The sequence below is a fragment of the Falco naumanni genome, chromosome 7 (genome assembly GCF_017639655.2).
Source record: "Falco naumanni isolate bFalNau1 chromosome 7, bFalNau1.pat, whole genome shotgun sequence".
Classification (NCBI taxonomy): domain Eukaryota; kingdom Metazoa; phylum Chordata; class Aves; order Falconiformes; family Falconidae; genus Falco; species Falco naumanni.
In genome coordinates, this window is record NC_054060.1 from 16,411,738 (window position 1) to 16,430,710 (window position 18,973).

An 18,973-nucleotide genomic window follows, 5' to 3' on the forward strand; every position below is an offset into this window, starting at 1 on the left:
GCATAAAGGAGCAACCAGACCTAGTCAGCTGCAAAATACTGTATTTTTACATGATATAACATCCAATTTGGAAAATGCTATTAAGTTTCCAGGTAAAATGTGCAACACTGGATCTCACATTTGTCTTTTGTGGGACAGCATGATCTACCATATCCTAATAATTCAGGATGTCTAGGCAACATCATCATGTGAATAAATATCAGCCTTCAAAACACACCATAATCTGAAATGTTTGGTGGGTTGTTTTTCGTGTGTTGAAGAATACAAGAGAGCAATACAGAAATAACTACAAAAAGAATGTATTTTCTAGTCTATATAAGCGTGTAACAAACATCGTGACCATAGGAAAAAATGTGGATGTTTGCATAAAGAACAGGATTAGAAAAGTTAATGAAATAACTGATGCTAACTATAAAACCTTCTGGAAAATACGGTACAATATAGGTCCTCTATAGTTTCCTAGCAACAAATTTTTCTCTGCTTTCTCAGAGTATCATGAAGTTGTGGAATCCTCCTACACATAATTTGAAATCAGGGATGAAAACAAGGATGACCCATCTTCCAGACTAGAAGCAGAAAACTGTTTCCAACCTTGCTGAAACACAGCTCAGTAACAAGCAGCATCTGTTGGTTTAACTGTTATTTTACTCACATCTTAGACATGGTCAAAGGCTTCAATGTAGCCATCAGATCATCAGCCCTCATAATGAATAACATAAACAACACGTGGAAAGTAAGGAATGTGACATTTTAAAATAACTTCAGTGACCACCACAAGAATTAAAAATAATTCCAAAACAAAGTGGCAAACAGGAAAATGGTTTTGACTGGCAGCTGCCTCCTAGTTTTCTCTAGACAGCATTAGAAAGGGGACAAAACAAAATCCCCTGCTTGATCTTGTATTTTACAGCAATTCCAAAGAGAAAAAAAACCTTTGAAGTTTACTTTCCCAACACCAGAACAGAGAAAGCAGAACAAAGTTCATGTTTTGGCTGATCAGTCTTATCTTTTATTATTAGTAGTATCCTACCTGTAATGAAATCTAAAATTGTAAGTAAAATAAGTATATCATTTATAAGGGCTTTAAAATAATGAGGCCTGACTCCCTGCTCATAGAAACATGTGAGGTTCACGGCCTAACCAGTAAAATTTCCACACAATTTCCTCAAAAGAAAATTTCCACCAAACAGAATTAACAGTTACATTTTCAATTTGGGAAGGTACATTTCTTTAATTTCTTAGAATGGAAGGTTATGAATGCAAAAGTTTGCCAGTCTACAGCAAACTGCATACATAACTTGCAAGATGGGCATCCTTCTAAGCACAGATCATCATCCCACAAAAAAGTGATAAAGAAGCTTTAAAAAAATAAAGACAAATATCACTAAAATAGTACAAAAATACGAAACAGCCAGGCAACTCAAATTACAATTTAATATGGAAAACCTCATTCTATGAGCAAAATCCTACTCTAAGTGAACAGAAAAGTAACAACATCCTTGTGGCCAGAAAACAGACATGAATATGTTTATGCTGCTCCGTTTTCATTGCAGTCTTGTTACTATAAGGTAAGAGGAAACAGGACAAGTTACTGCTGGGGGGGGGCGGGAAGAAAAAAAACAAACAAAAACCAAGACAGAAAAAGCAGACACTATGTCTGTGCTCTTTTCCTGTGTCTATAAGCATAGATGTTAGCAAGCTTGCCTCCCAGTTTAACTGCTCCTTCTTTAAAAGCTGCTGCCTTTGTTCAGCATTGCACCAGCTTAAGGAAAAAGATATTGTTCCTTCTTCCTTTCTTAGTATGAGCAGTCAGAATTTGGATCAGACCAATTACTTACTGTTATTAAACTTTTCCTGTGCTATTCAACCCACAGTCCCAGCCTACTTAAGCAGGTGAAAATATCAATTTCTGACAAAATTATCCTTTCTGATTACTAACCAAGAGTAATGCAGTTCAGCATGATGTAAGTTGCACAGGAGCCCAATATTTTTCTATTCTACTTTATTTCATTTGGGATTAAAATCTTGTAAGAGCATCGTACAAGGCATTGAGGCAACTGAAGCTAAATTTCAGTCCTAGCTTTAAATCTGATATTCCAAAAACATAGCATAGGTTAGCACCAGTACGAGGCTGCAGTCTCAGTCTGGAACAGCTTCCTCAGCTTTTCTTTAGGAAACGTCAACAACAGACAAAGCCAGAACACAATTCAGCAAGTCCAATGGCTAAAAATATGTCCATACTATGGTAGGTATTCAGAGCTGATGCCCTACATCTCTTAGAGTAACTTAAAAAGAAAATATTACAGTCTTCCATATTTACCCTCCCAACATAGGATGTACATGCACTGCCTAAATTGGGTATTATAAAAATCTAGATCTTTGGACATGTACTAGCACATGAGTAAGTGTTAAAGTAATGCAGATATCTTGTTCATTATTTGAATTCTAAATCAAATACGAAAAGTGTTGGCAAATCACCAACAGAGGCACTATTGCAACAAAAATTTATTAAAAATGCATGCAAAACATACATGTTTATGCATGCTGACTAGCTTCCAGACAGACATCCATAGAAGCTCCTGGCATGACACAGAATGTGCTGATTCTTGATCCTAGTTATCCATGCTTTGCCAATAATGGTGCAGATAGGTGGGTTTTTTTATGAAATCTATACATATACACTGATACCACAGAGAAATTGGGGGGGGAGGGGTGTGGATATCTTAAATCTGCTACAGTACATTTCATGAGTATATCAGCCTGTGGGAGATGCTTCTCTGTTTAATACATTCAGAAGCAATGGCACTTGGATATGAAAGATATGGCACCATACACTCTGAAGCAAAATATTAGTCTACAATATTAGAAACAGTACGTCCCATCCTAGGGTAGACCTTATTTAAATAACATTAAATTATTTGTGAGAAAAAATATAATCCTACATTTTTACATTTAGAAACAAAAAGATGTAATCCTACCCATGTGCCTTTGCAACCTAAACCAGACAAGCCCAAACCACCTTTGGTAGTGCAGAGGGGGTTCTGTTAGATTTAATAATGGAAAGAAAAGAGACTGCTCCCTGGGATAGGTTTTAAGGCTCAGTTTGAAGGAGAAAAGCTTGAGTCACAAACACAAGGGTAGTTCGCCAATCTTTTATTTAGCAGAAATGGATAACCTAACAGTTCAGGTATGGCTCAAGAGATACAGGTGGAAGTCTGTGCTCTGCATTTGACTCTCAATCACAGCTTCTCAGTACCTCATTTCCCTATCTCTGAAAGGGAAAATTACTGTTATCCTTATTTCACAATAGTCCTGTAAGGATAAATATACTAGAGAGATGCTATGGTAGCTGAGCTACTTAACTATTTAGAATATGATGAAACTATATTTGTGCAAACATGCAAGCGCAATTCGCAGCTAGGACAGTGAAAAAGCATGAATCCTAAAAGCTCTCACAGGCAGATCTCCAGCACTCAGATACAATGAGTAGACAGAGGAGGATTTCAGATAAGTTCCATATGGAATGAAGATCAAGACCAGATGCAGCTGAAATGTGAATGGAGGAGCCATACAGCGATGTAGCTGCTACAGACAGCATCATGTAACCGGGAATACACGCAACACATGGGGCAGTTCCAATCGGCTGTGTTACCAGCTCCCCTGGTAAGTCATGTTTGTGAGATTTGCAGGCAAAAGTATTAACTGAGCCTTGAAACATTCCAGTTTCTAAATATCGCAAGAATCTTTAGGTCTACCTAGTAACAAAGGAAACAGACACAGAGCTATAGTCAGAGCTTTAGCATATAACAATGAATATGTAACTGCTATTTGTACTAAACACAAAAAATAAGTCATGAAATGTTAACTTTCTCCATGTGGAGTTTCATTTAACATGCATCTAGCTAGTACATATATTGCTGTTAATAAACCTCTAGTGCTTTTTTCTGCACCAGTATTGTAATGAGTGGAAACTATGAATTTCAGAGCTCTAAGCATATGGAATTTTCCAGGTCACATGTTAAACCAAGTGCTGGACTCTGCTGGGCAGAGAACATTAAGAAGGAAAAAACTTGAATTCTAACCATATGTTTTGAAATGAAACAATATGCTCATTCTGTTACAGCTGAAAACGTTAATAACTGCTTTACAGTTAGCAGCAATAAAGAGGCACAGTAATCTTGAAACAGCATTTACTGTGGAATAGAAAGTAATTACAGCAAAAGTAATGAGAATGCCCAATGTATATATCACAAGTCTGACGTAATACAATATTGATTAAGTTATACCATTTCCATTGTAATATTTATTAGCGTGGTTATACAAAGATTTAAAAAACTGACAAGAATTAAAATAAGTGGGATTCAGTTTTCACTTATTCCATGCCAAGACTTCTGTCTTTTCGAGGGTTATGAAAAATAATCTGTCCTTTTACCAACAGAACTATGATCAATGGCAGAGAAGTGTGGCTAGTCAGAGTTTAACATTTAATTGCAATTATAGCATAGGTTCTGTACTAAGGAAAAAGAAAAAAAAAAAGCACATAAAAACAGGGTAAGGCCAGTGCCTAGAATACCTGGGAAGCGCATACACAGCTGCTTTGTATCAGCTCGTGACGTGACCCAGAACACACTGTACCAGGGAGCCCCCTTTGCCACTGAGGCAGCAGGAAGGGTTTTACTGTACATATGTCCCTGCAAAAAAGTTTTGCTTTACTAATTACAGTCATTCTCATTACAAAGTCAGAATTTGTGCAGGTTAGAAGTTACTATTAGAGTTTCATGCAATTAAAGACAGGCCAGAAGATGAATTAATTGCACTCAAACTTATTCTTCATATTAGACTTAAACTGTTATAATCTTATTGGGGAGGTTTTTAGGTTGCATTTATGCTGGTAAAAAGCAAACAAAAAAACAAGACAAAAAAAACCCTGAACTCTTTCCAGCTCTCAGATTCTGTTCTTGATGTGGTATCCGGGATTATAGTTCATGACTTAATCTTGGCATTTTTCTGTTGCTATGTCGTTTATATCACCCACATCTGCATCCAGATTTTTCACAACACAATCCTAGGATCACTTATTTTTAGATATTTTTCCTTATACAATACTAATTTATGAAGTTATAATCAGCAGTATTTTGAATGTCATGTTAATTTTAATGAAAGCAGTTACAAACAAAAGTCAGAATTTGTTTTCATGGAATAAAACCTGAAAGTGTCATAACACTACAAGCCCAGGGTATGACAGCAACGTTCCAAATTACTTAACAACTAACTTTTCACTCCAGAGATCAAAGATTTGTGGGTCTAAATTCAACATACCAACAACGTGTGTATTACAGGGCTAGAAAGCTTGAGGTCTTCTGTTGCTTCAGGCTTAACCTGATTTGAAGGCAGGGAAGCGTGGTAGGATTCAGCCTAGAACATAAGGCAAACTTTGGCTTCATTTTTATTATGGTAGTTCTAGTTCTTACGCTCAACATTTCACAAGATAAGCCAACACTGAAAAGAATTTGACAACAGCCCTTTGAATTTAAAAGGAGCCCTTTTTCCTTATTTTTTTATGTTCCACTATATGCTAACAGAGAGGGTCTTTGCATTTGCCAAGAGCGCTGGGCATAGTCTGATGGCAATAGGTAACTTCATACATGCAACTTCAAAGCAGCGTCCAGGCATTGCTTTCTCTGGCAACGAGGATCTGCATGGTTTTGGGGGAGAGTTACAGAGTAAAGAAAGAGATACCTGTGGGCTACAGCTACAGGCATAAGCATCTGTCTTGAGACTACTGTAACCCACAGGTAAGCATTCAAGGCACCGGCTAGCTTTTAGGATGCAACATATCTATGGATCAGTTAGATCTATGAGGTCTCTTTCAGGATGATGTTTGGCGCCCAGTTAGAAAAGTACTCTTGCTACTACTTTCCCAGGATTTTGGTGCTAGAATTGAAGTGATCTTTGACCTATAACAGCAAGGAAAGGTAGAAAGGCATAAAAGCAAATGAAAAGAAAGATCTGCCAAACCTCAGAGCTGAACAATTGTTCTCAACAGTCTGAATTAAGCGCTGTCTCAGGACTGCTGTAGCCTGTGGGACACAAGCAAAGCCTGCAGAATTCCAGCTATAAGTTTTCACACTCAACTTCTGACATAGCCTTCATTTACCAAATTACTACACTGTCTCCTCTCCCTTGGCCTGTGGGTAACGTGCAAACAGGCAGCAGCAGAATTCACTCCTTCACTATCCTTCTGGGCACTGAAACCCAACGGGAGCTGACACTTCCCTGTTGGCCTCCACTGTTCTAATAGCAAATACTTTGAGGACACTGATCGTGAAGGGGAGCTGGTGAAGAGGGACGTGGTGACAACTAAAGGTCGGTGGAGATTCCCGTAAGGAAAGGAAAAGACAAAGTGAACGGGAGACACGATGACAGCCAAGGTAGAAGAATTTTTTTTTTTTTCCCCCTCAAGTTCTGCCTCAGAAGTGGCCTGGAGCTCTCGGCAGAGCAGGGAGGCCCCTCAGCTCTCCCGCCGCCGGGCCCGCCGGGCACCCCTCAGCCACCGCCGGGCACCCCCCCCCCTTTCCCCGCCGCAGCCGCCTGCGAGACGAACTTGTGTAACAGGCTGGGGGAAGAAGCCGATCCTCCGCCGCGCCCCCGCTCCCTCCTCCCCTCGCCGGAGCCCGCCCGTCTCCGCTCCTCCTTTGCAGCCAATGGCACTAGGCGAGGTGGCTGCATGTGGTGGCGCGGACCCAGCGCCCGGGCTGGGAGGAGAGGAGGAGGCAGCAGGCGCTGCTCGCCGCTCGCTCCCGTCTCCCGCTCCCCGGGAGCTCCTGCCAGCGGGCGCCAGCCGCACGCTGCCCGCCCCCAGCCGCCCCTCGCCCCGCCGGTACCCGCAGCATGGACTCGGACTCCGGAGAGCTGAGCGAAGGCGAGCTGGTCTCACCCGCAGGTAAGGGGGCTGCCGCCTGACGGACCGGTACCGCCGCGCCCCGCTGGGGCTGGGGGCGGCCGCGCGAAGGGGGTGAGGGCGCCTCCCGCGCTGCTCTGAGGCAGCTCCGGGGCAGGGCTGCGCGGCTGGGCGCTGGGCAGGCACCGCCGCCCTCCCACGGGTCCCCGGCGCCCCGCGGCAGGGCAGGCGCTGGCGGGGCGGGAAGCCGCCCCCCGCCCGGCCGCCCCTCAGGCGCTGCGGCGGCGGCGGGCAGATGGGGGGCCCGGCTGCCCCGGAGAGTTGCCTTTGGCCGGGACGCGACAGCCGGTTGCATTAGCGGTGCTGGCGTGTGATGCGTTGTGCTTTACATCCAGAGGCTGCAAAGTTTTGTTGGGCTTGGTTAGGGGCGCTCTGCTGTCGCCCCAGCCCGCAGCAGTTAGCCCAGGCGCAGAGGGGGAGGCTCCCCCCTCAGAGGCCCGCCGGCTGCTCGGCTTTTGTTTTCAAGTCCTAACTTGTCACCAAAACAACATAAAAATGCTGCTGTCTAGCTGCTGCAGCCTGCATAGTTCTTAGATGAGACAGAAGAGGGGGAAAAAAAAAAATGATCTCTGCTGCCATTTCCAAGTCTCCACATTCCCCTGTCCTACAGAAACCAAGCCACTGCTGCTGGGCCATAAGCAAAGGCTGTTCTGCACAAACAGTAAGCGGGGACAATAAACTCCTATGAAATCCAGTGTGCCTAGGGGCTGGTTTGCTCTACTGGCACAGCAGGCATGCCACAGAGAACCGCCAGCAGCTCAAGGCCACCTGCTGTCCCCGCACACACCCCAGGGTCCCTGGCTCTTCAGCCAGCCCCGGTGTCACCCAGCCAGCGGCACGGCAGGCTGCAGCAGTGCCACACTCACAGCTGGCACCCAGCAGGTGCTGGGCCATCACGGACAACGGGTGCAAGAAGGGACCCGTTGGACCTCCAGCTTCCCAGGATGGAAGTCACAGGCACCTTCTCTGAAGCCATTTAACTGGCATCTGGCAGAAGTAAGCGCAGTTGGAATGATGTCTGAAATAACCCTATATTTTCCATCATAGATCCAAATAGGAAGTTACCATGTTACATTATGAGATCTTTGAGAAAAATCTTTTCACCATGACCTGTCCAGTTTAGATGTGTCCTTTATCCCAGCTGGCACCTCCACCCACCCCCAAAACCAGAGGTTTCCACACCAAACTGTTCTAACTGTAACAGGAAAAAACCCACCCAGATATTTTGTGAAATACTTTAACTGTCCTAATAATACAGCAGTGATTAAGTCAAAATAGGTGTTACCTTGTCTAATCTTCCAGCAGAAGACATTTTTATAGCATAGACAAACCCAATTCAGCTTTAAATATCAGGGGTATTTACACTGACACCTTGCTTTGTGTTTTCTTACTTGAGACCTAAAGACTGAAATAAGGCTAACAGGTCAATAAAGCTCCTTATATTCAAAAAAGCTCCATTAGGCTGAACTTAGCAACAAAGACCACCAACAGCTATACTTTTTCATCCAAATATTCAGATCAGCGCATGAAGCACAAGTTACAAACATTACATTTGTAGACAAATGAATGTAATCAGCTCCTGCCAACAACTGACTCCTGAATAGGATTTTAAATAAATTAAAAATAACTATACTTAGAGATTGCCATAAGTGGTTTTTATGTCATCACTTGCTAGCTGCCAAGTGTTGATGCTCATCAGTCTCCTCTCCTCTTTTCTATTCCTTCTTTGTACTATCTAAAAGAAGAAAAATCTGGTATTTTGACCATACGTGGCAGATGCCTATGCAGTAGAATAAAACTGGAATACAGCAAAAACTTGGCATTTTTGTCTTAACCACTGGCAATCATTTTTTCTGCACTAAAGAATTACTTACTGTTTGTATCCCCCATCCTCTTCCGAAAAATTTGCTGGATTTCATTTGTTCTTTTTTTTCCTCTACTCTGCCATATGTACAGTGCAGTATCTCTCTCTATGTGGGTGTTCAGTAGTCATGCTGTCAGTCACTGTTGCAGGCACGGAAGCTCAGGGGTTATAGTGTGGGTTTCAGTCACCCCCCTGTTCAGGGAGGTGCTGCACCCCACCGATCCCAGTGACCACAGACATTCTTCCTGCAGTTTATAGGGCAAGCAGAGTGCCTCAGAGGAGTATTTGGGATGAAGTCCTAGTAATGGCTCGATTTTGGCCATTGATTTTAGAACAACTAGGATTTTGTACTAAAAGCAAGACCAGCTCGAAGGTTTAGCTTCCTCTCTTCGTTACCAGTCTTTGCACTACCAAGTTGGTAAAGCAGTGACTTCAGCTTACACAGATAAAACTCCTTGTAGACACTGCCCACTTCGGTTGTGCAACTGTTCAAAAGTCCAGCATGATAAAATTTCTCACTGGGGCTCCATGATGCTAATGCAATACAGATGTCTAAAAATATACCCCATTTAAGGGTTTGTACTGCTCATGCAATACTTAGTCTTCTGCTCTGTCCCAGTGGAACAGCACCCCTACCATTCCTGGGGCTCACATGGGTGTGCACAGGACAGGAGGCCACCTTGTATGCCCCCACCATCTGCCACACATGCTTGGCTTCCAAGAGCCAGCTGGAGTCTTACTCTGAGATCCCAGCAGCCTCATTTCCTTTAATAGCCCACTTAAAGCTGAGTCTCCAAGGAGGCAGAAGTATTTTTTCTGTATTTATTCTGAACATGTTGTCATGATAGCATCTTCATATGTCTTTGGTGCAAACAAAAAGCTCCTTATACGCAAGTAGTATTAGCTATACTTCAAAACAACAAAAAGCACCACACCTCTGCATACAAGAACATCCAGCGCTGCAGCCTTGGCTTCCACAAGTCCTCACACCCATCCATTACTGCTTCACATTTGAGTTCTCTATATAGTCAAAAATTTTTGGTTGGTATTTTTTTTTTTCTTCAAAAAAGTGACTCATGAGACAGACTTCTATTAAGAGCACTAAGCTGCTTAGGTCTTCACAACTCTGAAAAAAATTATGTTGTAATGCAAACAAAAAAGTTACATGCTTACTACACCTACCCTCAGTGAAATTTCTTGGATTTTACTGTACATGCAACTAGTCATATTTCCTTCCTTGTCCTATAGATAAGCCTTTGAGAACTGAACAGGTGATCTTAAAATAGAACATTGTTCTCATTTTTTAATGTCCACCTATTGAGAGGTTGGTTCTTTAGAAAAATTCAGTAGAGCTATGGACTACTTTTCCCCAGCTCTTTCACAGGCAGCCTGCCACATGAAAGTATGATCCTCTGTGCCATCTTTCAGAGTAGCATTTTGCCAAAATCCAGGTCATCACCAACAGCAATGATTCTGCAGGGGATCTAGAGATCCCCCATGCAAGAGAAAGATGGCAGCAGACCTTTGTTTGGTGTGCCTTGTCCCAGGTCACCTGGCTGAGATGGGCAGGAATTTGGCCATATAAGCTGTTAAGTGACCTTGATTTAATCCTTTCTACAAGCTACTAAGTCAGAACATAGATTTCCATGTCTATTTTAATGGAACTGTTGTGTTACACTATAAACATGTGTTAACTAGAGACTAAATTGCCTGTATGCTCTTTGAAACAATTCATTAATTTTATGAAGTTTAACATATCCTGGAGAGTAAACTGTTGCGGGTCCCTTCTCTGGCTTTACTCCCACTGAAGGCAAAAGACATTTGGCCTAGGAAAGAGCAGCTTGCTCTCCAAGTAGAGCTGTAAGCTGGTGACAAGATTTTGAATTTATTTTATTTTTAAACATTAACACTGTGGAGCCTAAAACTTTGTGTGGTGCCAGGGATAACAAAACAAAGACAACCTTACCACCAGGCTTACATCCATAGAGGCAATGGGAGTCTTACTATTGTCTTCCATAGGGCCAAGAGCTTACCCTGCAACTCTTGGCAAAAAAATATTAATTTATGAAATAATTCTAAATGCGTTATCTGAACTCTCCCTGGACAATAAATACATACTTAGTAAAAACAACAATAGGTTTAAACATTATTTACTGTTGTAAACCATCCCCAGACACAAATAATTTTTCTAGAGCTGTAATATTATTTGATTTGCTATGCTTAGCAAATAATTTTTCCTGCAGATAATTTATCATGCTACATGAACTGCCTGTACTTTTGTGATATTAATCTTTTAAGCCTGTTACATATTTTAATCACTGTTTTACAGAGTTAAATGCTTTTACAGAGTTAAAATGCTGTTCAAGAGCTAATATATTCTTGTAAATATAAAACTGGAAAGTGTGCCGTAAGATATTTAGCACAATTATTTGAGGCATCAGTAACATACTCATGTGATACAATGTGCAAGTAGGACTTTTGTAACTTTTTGCCGTGTAAAACATTGTTCAAATGTTCAGTGTATCATGACAAAAGGTATACTTTGCCCCGGGGAATGCTTTTGTGTTTGAACAAGGAGGATTTTTATTTAACGAAGCCTTGTTTTGATTCTACATAGACAGTTCCCAGTCAGATATGCAATAATATTTATTGACTTTAGATGAGTCAGCAGAAGTGGTAAATAACAGCATGTTGTAAGTATGGAAGCTAGGGGTAACACAAAAAACCCCAAACAACCCCCCAAAAATCTATTTTGAGTGAAATGTGCAGACTCTAGTGGATGCTTTTGTTACAAAATACTTTCTAGCACCTCTCTAATAAAGGGCTCTCCCCTCCGTTCTGCTGGGAAACAAAGCACAAAGCTAGCTGAAGAAAGATGGGCAGGCAACACACCTGAACTAGCATGTCATGGGAACCCATGCTGCGGACTCTCTTGCAGGGCTTTTTGGGCCACACTGCAAACTGAGGCAAGCATGTGTCCAAGTTTCTTTGCATAGACACAGTGGGCAAAAGACACTTAAGGATGAGCAGGCAGCAGCTGTCTAAGAGCAGCAGCTAGGGCAGGCACATGAGCCAAGAGCCTGGTTGGGAGAATTTTTTTTTTTTTAAATCTCTTTACTGTACCCTCCAGAAAACACCTGGGCTGCTGACTTACATACAGACCCCTCTTTAGCACAGTGACTGTCAGATTAGGAGCCTTGTCCAACCGAAAAAAAAAAAAAGACAACTTGAAAGGCAAAAAAAGTTAATCACACTGTAATGTTAGTGAAGATCATATATAATCCCACTTAGGTCAAGTTGACTAGAACTTGGACAAGCAGAATAGAGAGTTTAGTTGAACAGGTCAATTTCTTTAGAGTTCTGGTTTTTAAAAATCAAGTGGAAATATGAACTTCATGAAGCACTGATGGAAGCCCAAGCTCACCTGCTTGTGCAGTAGCAACATCTGTGGATAAGACTGCTAAGCAGCAATAGCTAATAGCATATGAGGTAACATTCTTTTCAATAGCTTTGATAATTTATCCTACTTTTGAGATGATGGCATATGAAAATATGTAGCCTCAAAAGAACTTGTCATCATGGGTGAAGCAGAATCCAATTCCCAGGTAGGGACAGTAGGCACATGAAACAAGTTATTTTAGCGCATAAATGTTTGATATTCTTGATCCAAACTACTCACTTTCAGGACAGGGTATGCTGATGCCCCCCAGACACACAAATACCATGCAGAAGCCAGCCACAACTTTGCCACATCAGAGATAGCCTGTTTCTCAGGCAGGGAGGTTGATTTTATACTTAAGTGAATACTGGTTGTAAGGGGCTCTCCCTAGTGCTAAACTGAGCTGCTCCCACCTGAAACTATGATGCTGCTAGCAGTCAGTGAACAGAAAGCCTCTACTTCTCCCAGTATATGGATATGGACAAGCCTTGGTGCAGGAATTTATGATGCCAGATGAAGTTCATAGATAGGAATATGAAGCAATATCCTGCCACAGAGCAATCATGAACCATTCCTGTCTGCCTTGCCAAAGGCCTGGGGTGAGAGTGGGTTTCATATGATGTGATATTTTGGCAGTAGTGGATGACCTGTACAAAGCAATGAATGCATCTCCTCAAAACCCTCACACTTCCCATTTGAGGAACTAAATCTTTTATCCTTTCTTCTCATCTACACTAAAGACTAAGATGACATCATGGGAAGGTTAAGTCACCTGATTTTGTTGATAACAGAAGAACAAAGCTATAAACCCTAGAAAAAAGGAAAACAGTAAGCCAGATAGATGAGAAAGTTCCTGAAGACCTGGCCACCTGAGAAGCCTTTGGTATTTGTATTTTGCTCACAGCATCAGCCTTGGGTTGACAGGCATTTCCAGGTCCCAGGAAAGCAGGAAAACCCTGTAACTTTCCAAGACCGCTCACTATCTTTTCTAGTAAACTAAGCAGGACCTGGCTGTGAGCCCAAGCAGCGGTACACAATCCTTTAAACTGTTTATCTATTAATATACTTCCTGGCCCTGTTTCAGCCCATGCCAGATAGCCTCCCACAAAATGTCCTGGCATGAGACAGAAGATAGCAGTGGCCAGTATGAATTAAACAACATTTGGAGTGTGGGAAAAAATTTAGCTTGCATTCAGATGGCAGTATGATGCATGTACAACAGGTTCTGTCCCAGTTTACTTACAGAGATAGACCCTGTGGTCAGAGCAGGGCGCAGAAATTCTGCACTATTACCATGACTTCTGGTGCACAGCTCAAGGCTGTCCAGGCTATTGGACTGCTTGTGGACCTCTCTCAGGGCAGCTGCCTTGGGCCGAGGCCTGGGCTTGAAGCCGTTCCCAATTAAAAGCATGTTATTTGCTCTTTTACCGCAGAAATACCTCTACCCATTAGATTACAGGAGGGCATCCTACAGACTGAGAAGTCCAGTTGAAGGAGATTTATGGGAAACAGACTAACCTGTTGCTATAATCATGACTTTATACCCAAGACTCAAACATCTTCTAGGTAAGCCAAGCTGAGCTCAGACACTGGCTGGTAGCCAGTGATTTTTCTGTGCTAAGGCAGGCATCTTTAATGAAAACGTCTGAGAGAGCAGAAGTCACTTTGCTGTCTTCTCCAGTGGTCACTAGTCCCTCCTCTGTAGAGATTCTATTTTAAATGAAGTTTTATCGGTTGGTTTTGTCTAGCCTTCCTCCAGAGGAAGGGAGTGATCAGTCTGTCTGTACAGATGTGGGTTTTGGCTAACATCTTTTGATGTAGCAACAGAAAATAGAGCAGGAAGATTATTTCCATTTCTGATACGAAAAAACCAAACTTCACCATTAAGACATTCCCTCCGATCTTACTGGTGCTAGTTTAATATAAAGGCTAATCTTCTGAAACACAAATAGTAAAAATTAGCAGAATACCTCACTACTACCAACGGGCATCTCATTTCTGGCATTAACTTTGTTTATTCAAGTAGTTTTTCCTGTAACACAAGCTGCATTTTCTCTCTTTGAGCAAATATATTAACACTGTTACCATGTTAGCATTTCCTTTCCAAACAGTTTTCTGTTTACTTTTAAAGCATATAGTTTACATGGCCAAATCACTGACAGGTGCAGATCAAACAAATACAAGTTTCTTAGACTTTCCAGAGTGAGGGGGTTTTGAGTATTTTTTTTTAAAATGAAGATAACCATCTCTCAGATAATTTCTCCCAACAAAACTTCTGTGGCTTATACTGTTATGTCAGGTGAATGTCTATGGCTGTTTACTTGCGTTTCATTTTAACTTTGTGTATTTGTGCATTGTTTCCCTTTAACTCTCAGAAGTCAGAGGGAAGTAGGTTAAGAAGAGTGACCTTCATGTCCACCTCAAAGCAAGTTACAGTTTGTGCCTTACTATTTTGATACTCATCAGTATCAGTAGCAGGTGCAAAAATCATCAGTACAGTCACTATGACAACTACTGGATTTCTTAGAAAATAATAAAGAATCAACAAGGAGAACTGCTGACTTGGATTACAGATTTAGGAACGGGGTAAAAAGTTCAGGCCTAGGTATATGTAAAGACCACTTCCACAAACTTTCTAGAGTGCCAGGACACGCCATTCTGACCAGCTTGGACTAACTGTTGCCCTTTAACTATACCAGGATCTATATGACCAAAAGCATAAGTTTTTGTTCAGTGATTAAACATCACCTTTATCAGAAACCAGCTTCTATCATTTAGCCCAACCTCAGCTATGAGGCCTCTCTGGTTTCTCTCTTACCTGTGTTTGTTTTTAAGAGTATTTCCGTATCATAAGAAGGCATAACATCACACTTTGTATCCTTGGAGCAAATATGGATGAGATTTCACTCTAGCCTGCGCACACCCCAAAAAAACCCAGAAGCCCCCCCAAAAACCAAAACACCCCAGACCGGTATATTCATCCAAAACAGTCACCACTGACATTTTTCCACAAAACACTTCCCCTTACAGAAATCTTATGAATTGATGGAAAGCCAAGAACAAATCATCTTAAGGACAGATAATACCAGTGTTCTCTGTAATTCCATAATTTAACTTTACAGTTTGGATTAAATCAGATTCCTTCGAACAGTCCCAGTACTTAGTTGTTGATCAACCGGTATCTGTTTATCCTCCAGACCAGAATATTCCTGTAGTTTTGAGCCTGCTTTCCAAACTGTGACCTAGGGTTCTTTTTAACTAGTTCGTATCATTCACTTAAAAGTTCAAGAGAAAGTTGTGCTGATTTTACTCAGTGCTGGCTGTTTAAAAGCATAGTTATGTAGAGCCAGGAAATAGCTGCTTTCAATGTTATGTTGCTACATGCAACAGCTTGTGCCAGTAAAACTGGATGTCAGGACTACATCATAGAACAGCATCCTGGAAGGACATGCAGAAATGCCTCATGCTTTGAAATAAGGCCCAGAACCTGCAGTGTACTGTGGCACACAGAAGACAAGGAAGGTCAAAAGCCTCACTGCACCCTCCCTTTGACTGCCACATGCTACCAGAGAGCAGCAGGAATGCAGGTGCAGAGATTTTGACTACATTTTCCATCTTCAGACCTCCAGGATCTTTTTCTATTCTTTCTCTTTCCACCCATCCTCACCTTTTACACTAGCAATTTGCATTCCTTCTCTAGATAACCTAGAACAATGTGACTATAACTGATCTTGCATTTCCCCATGCCTCAGCCAATACACTATTCTTTTGCAAGCCTCAGTTCTCCCAGTATTGATCTGATTCTTCTGTCTTAACTCATTTCTCAAATATTCTTGGGTTTATAATTTCTGCCACTATGAAAAGGAGTAACTGCTATCAGGTTAAATTTCATGAAAGGGAAAACTGATGGGAGTAAGATATTGCCTTGTCTTTGTAATTAGAGGTATTAGAAACAGATTTGCCTTGCGAGAGGAACTAACCTGCCTCCTCTGGCAAACAAACAATATAGACAGTGGGCTTGCAAATGAAATTGATGTCATCTTGATTAGTAAAGCATGCTGAGAACAGGAAAGTTAATTTTATCTTGAAATACTTAAACTGGTAGATGCAATATTTGCCAGAAAGTGAGAATAGAATAGTGGCTCCACAGGTAACAAAAGCTTCCCCGTTATTTCGACTGCATTCCTGAACAAAGAGTTACTTGGAGAAACAGTATATCCTCACCCGTGTAAGATCACATCACTGGGCGTGAATAGTAGGTCCAGGGGAGAATTGCATTTCTCTCCAAGTACAGCAGCCTGTAACTGTCACTGATCAAATCGGGTCAGAGGAGGATGCTGCTTTCTAGTGACATATCTTAATTACAAGGAATAAAGGAAAACAGAACCTAGGCCTTTTGCAGTGTATCGTGATGAACCATGGTAAACTTGGGCGGGGTAGAGCTGTATGCCAATGTATTTTCTTAAAAGTTCTAGTGTTTCATTAAAAGATATTGCAAGAGAACTCGCAGAGGTTGCCTCTAGAAAGCAAGCAGAAGCTTTGAACAGCTGTGAAGGCAAGAGATACTTCTAGAAACTAAACTCTCACTTAGGACAAGAATGCCTCTTTCAGTGTTCTGCTGCTAACAAGACAAGGATGAGAGCACAGAAATACACCAAGGGAGGCTTTAGGAAAAGGACTTGAAGTCGAGGAATTGACAAAAAGGTGTAGGTTCACCAGAACACCAACACAGCACCCACATCCACCTTTCCACTCCACCATGGACCTAGCGGAGCTGAATCAAACTCAAATCAGAGCTGAGCCTGCCCTGTGCAGGGCAAGCAGCTGCACCGACATCTAGATTTCTTCCATCACCAGGGTGGATAGAAACAGGGTCCCCATTTTCCACCACAGCATCTCTCTGATCACTAACTCTACATGCCAGACCCACCTCGTTCATCCTCAGTCTGCAGCATCTTGTGTGTGACTGGCTAGAACTCAAGAGGACACATCATCCTGCCCAGCAGAGAGGGAGGGAGAGCATAGCTCTGCTCTGGTGCAGCCCTTCCCTGCTTGCTTGGTACAGCACAGCAGGAGAGATGTGCTCACATTACATGGTTTTGCAGCCAAGATGTCTGTGCAGCTTTCAAATTCCCAAAAGCTATGTCTACGCTTGCCCATCCATGTACAGAAGATGAGTAACAGTTGCTCTTTTACTGCTTAGAGCTCTGTGTATTTACCTTCTAAAACTTCTCTAGGAAAATACTGGCTTGTCAATAGCTGAGCACTATTAAGACTGAGACGTGTGATGTGTAGGAAGAGAATTTAGGGTGATGGTAGGGAGAACCATTATTCAATGTTTTCCATATTTTCATATAACAATTTAATTTCCTTGCAGTCAATGACAGGCAGGTAGAAAGATGCATGTGAAATACCTCTGTATGTGCCCTCAAATAAAGCATGACTAGATATACCAAAAAACCAATGCAGGCAGCCAGAGACTGCGAGAGATTTTTAAATTACATACTTGTTACTGAAACAGCTTTTCTGTATTTGTAGAGTTCCTTTTTCCTCATAACTACATTTGATGGCAATTCTAATAGCATGTGTGCTATTACGTTAAACAACTCCAGAATATTTCATTTATTTCCTCACTTTTTACAGATATTAAAGCAGTAGTTATTCTTCTTAATAGGGATTACAGTTTAGGGACAGTTGATGCCTGTGCTTAGTCACTTCATCAATGACTAAAATACAGAGTCTGTCTGCTCTACAGGTCATATGTTATTAAAGAGATTGAAAACAAATCTTTAAATAAGTACTTAGTTTGTTTTTAAAGCAATGTGGCTTCTTTACCATGATAAAAGCGATAAAAATACACATGACATCATACAGCTTATAAAACCCACAGCAATTTTATTGCTGACAATTTTACAGCTATCTACTTGAATTCATTTTGTTTGAAACTTGCCTTGGTCTAAATTTTTTTTGAGCTGAAAACTTTTAAAATACAAACAGCATGTGACTGAATATAACCTTTATATTTATATGTAAACTGGATGAAAGTAATTTTCCTAGAGTAAGGAAATGGAAATGCTGTATATAGAAAAGCTAAATACTTTCAAGTCTAGACTTCAGTACGTTTTTTGACATCATCCCAAAAGAGGCAGAAATACAACAAACAATATAAAGGCAGCTTCCTTTGTAGGAACACACAGAACATCAGAAACAGCTTAGTAAAGAGGACAGCATTTTGCAGAAAGGAATTCATTATCCCACTGGTTCACTTTTTCGCTCTAGTAATGATCATGCCCCATTACCATGAGTGAGGTGTATACACACATCAGTAAGACTTTAAAGCTAAATTTTAAATATTTTTAACAAGTGTCAAGACTTGACTATGTCACAGAAGGTATAGGCTCTGCAACTCTTGAGAAGTACAGCATGGAATAACAGCTCTGGGGAAGAAGAGAACGCTATGGGGCATTTTTGTGCCATCAAAATTGCAAACTGTTATTAGGGATATCTCTACCTTGCCATAGTCACCACCCCTCTCCCCCCCCCCCGCCCCGCCCCCCCCCCCGCAACGTGCACACATTCCCACCCCCACCCCAGGAGCACGGTGGTTGGGAAGCTGCCTCCCAAGGGAGAACTGTACACAGTGCTGCTGCTATGCTGGAAAAAAAACCTGCATCTTGACCATTTTCACCTCTTTCTCAGGCCTTGAGGG

General features: G+C 41.7%; 1 protein-coding gene across 1 annotated transcript in view; it reads left to right on the top strand.

Moving 5' to 3' along the window:
• The first annotated feature begins 6,666 nt into the window (after positions 1 to 6,666).
• The window catches only part of TNFAIP8L3 (TNF alpha induced protein 8 like 3), a 48,514-nt gene continuing 36,207 nt past the window's right edge, over positions 6,667 to 18,973 (top strand). The window contains 2 exon segments of the mRNA XM_040601732.1: positions 6,667 to 6,863; positions 6,865 to 6,943. Coding sequence (XP_040457666.1) covers positions 6,705 to 6,863; positions 6,865 to 6,943 — 238 coding nt within the window. The 5' untranslated portion in view covers positions 6,667 to 6,704.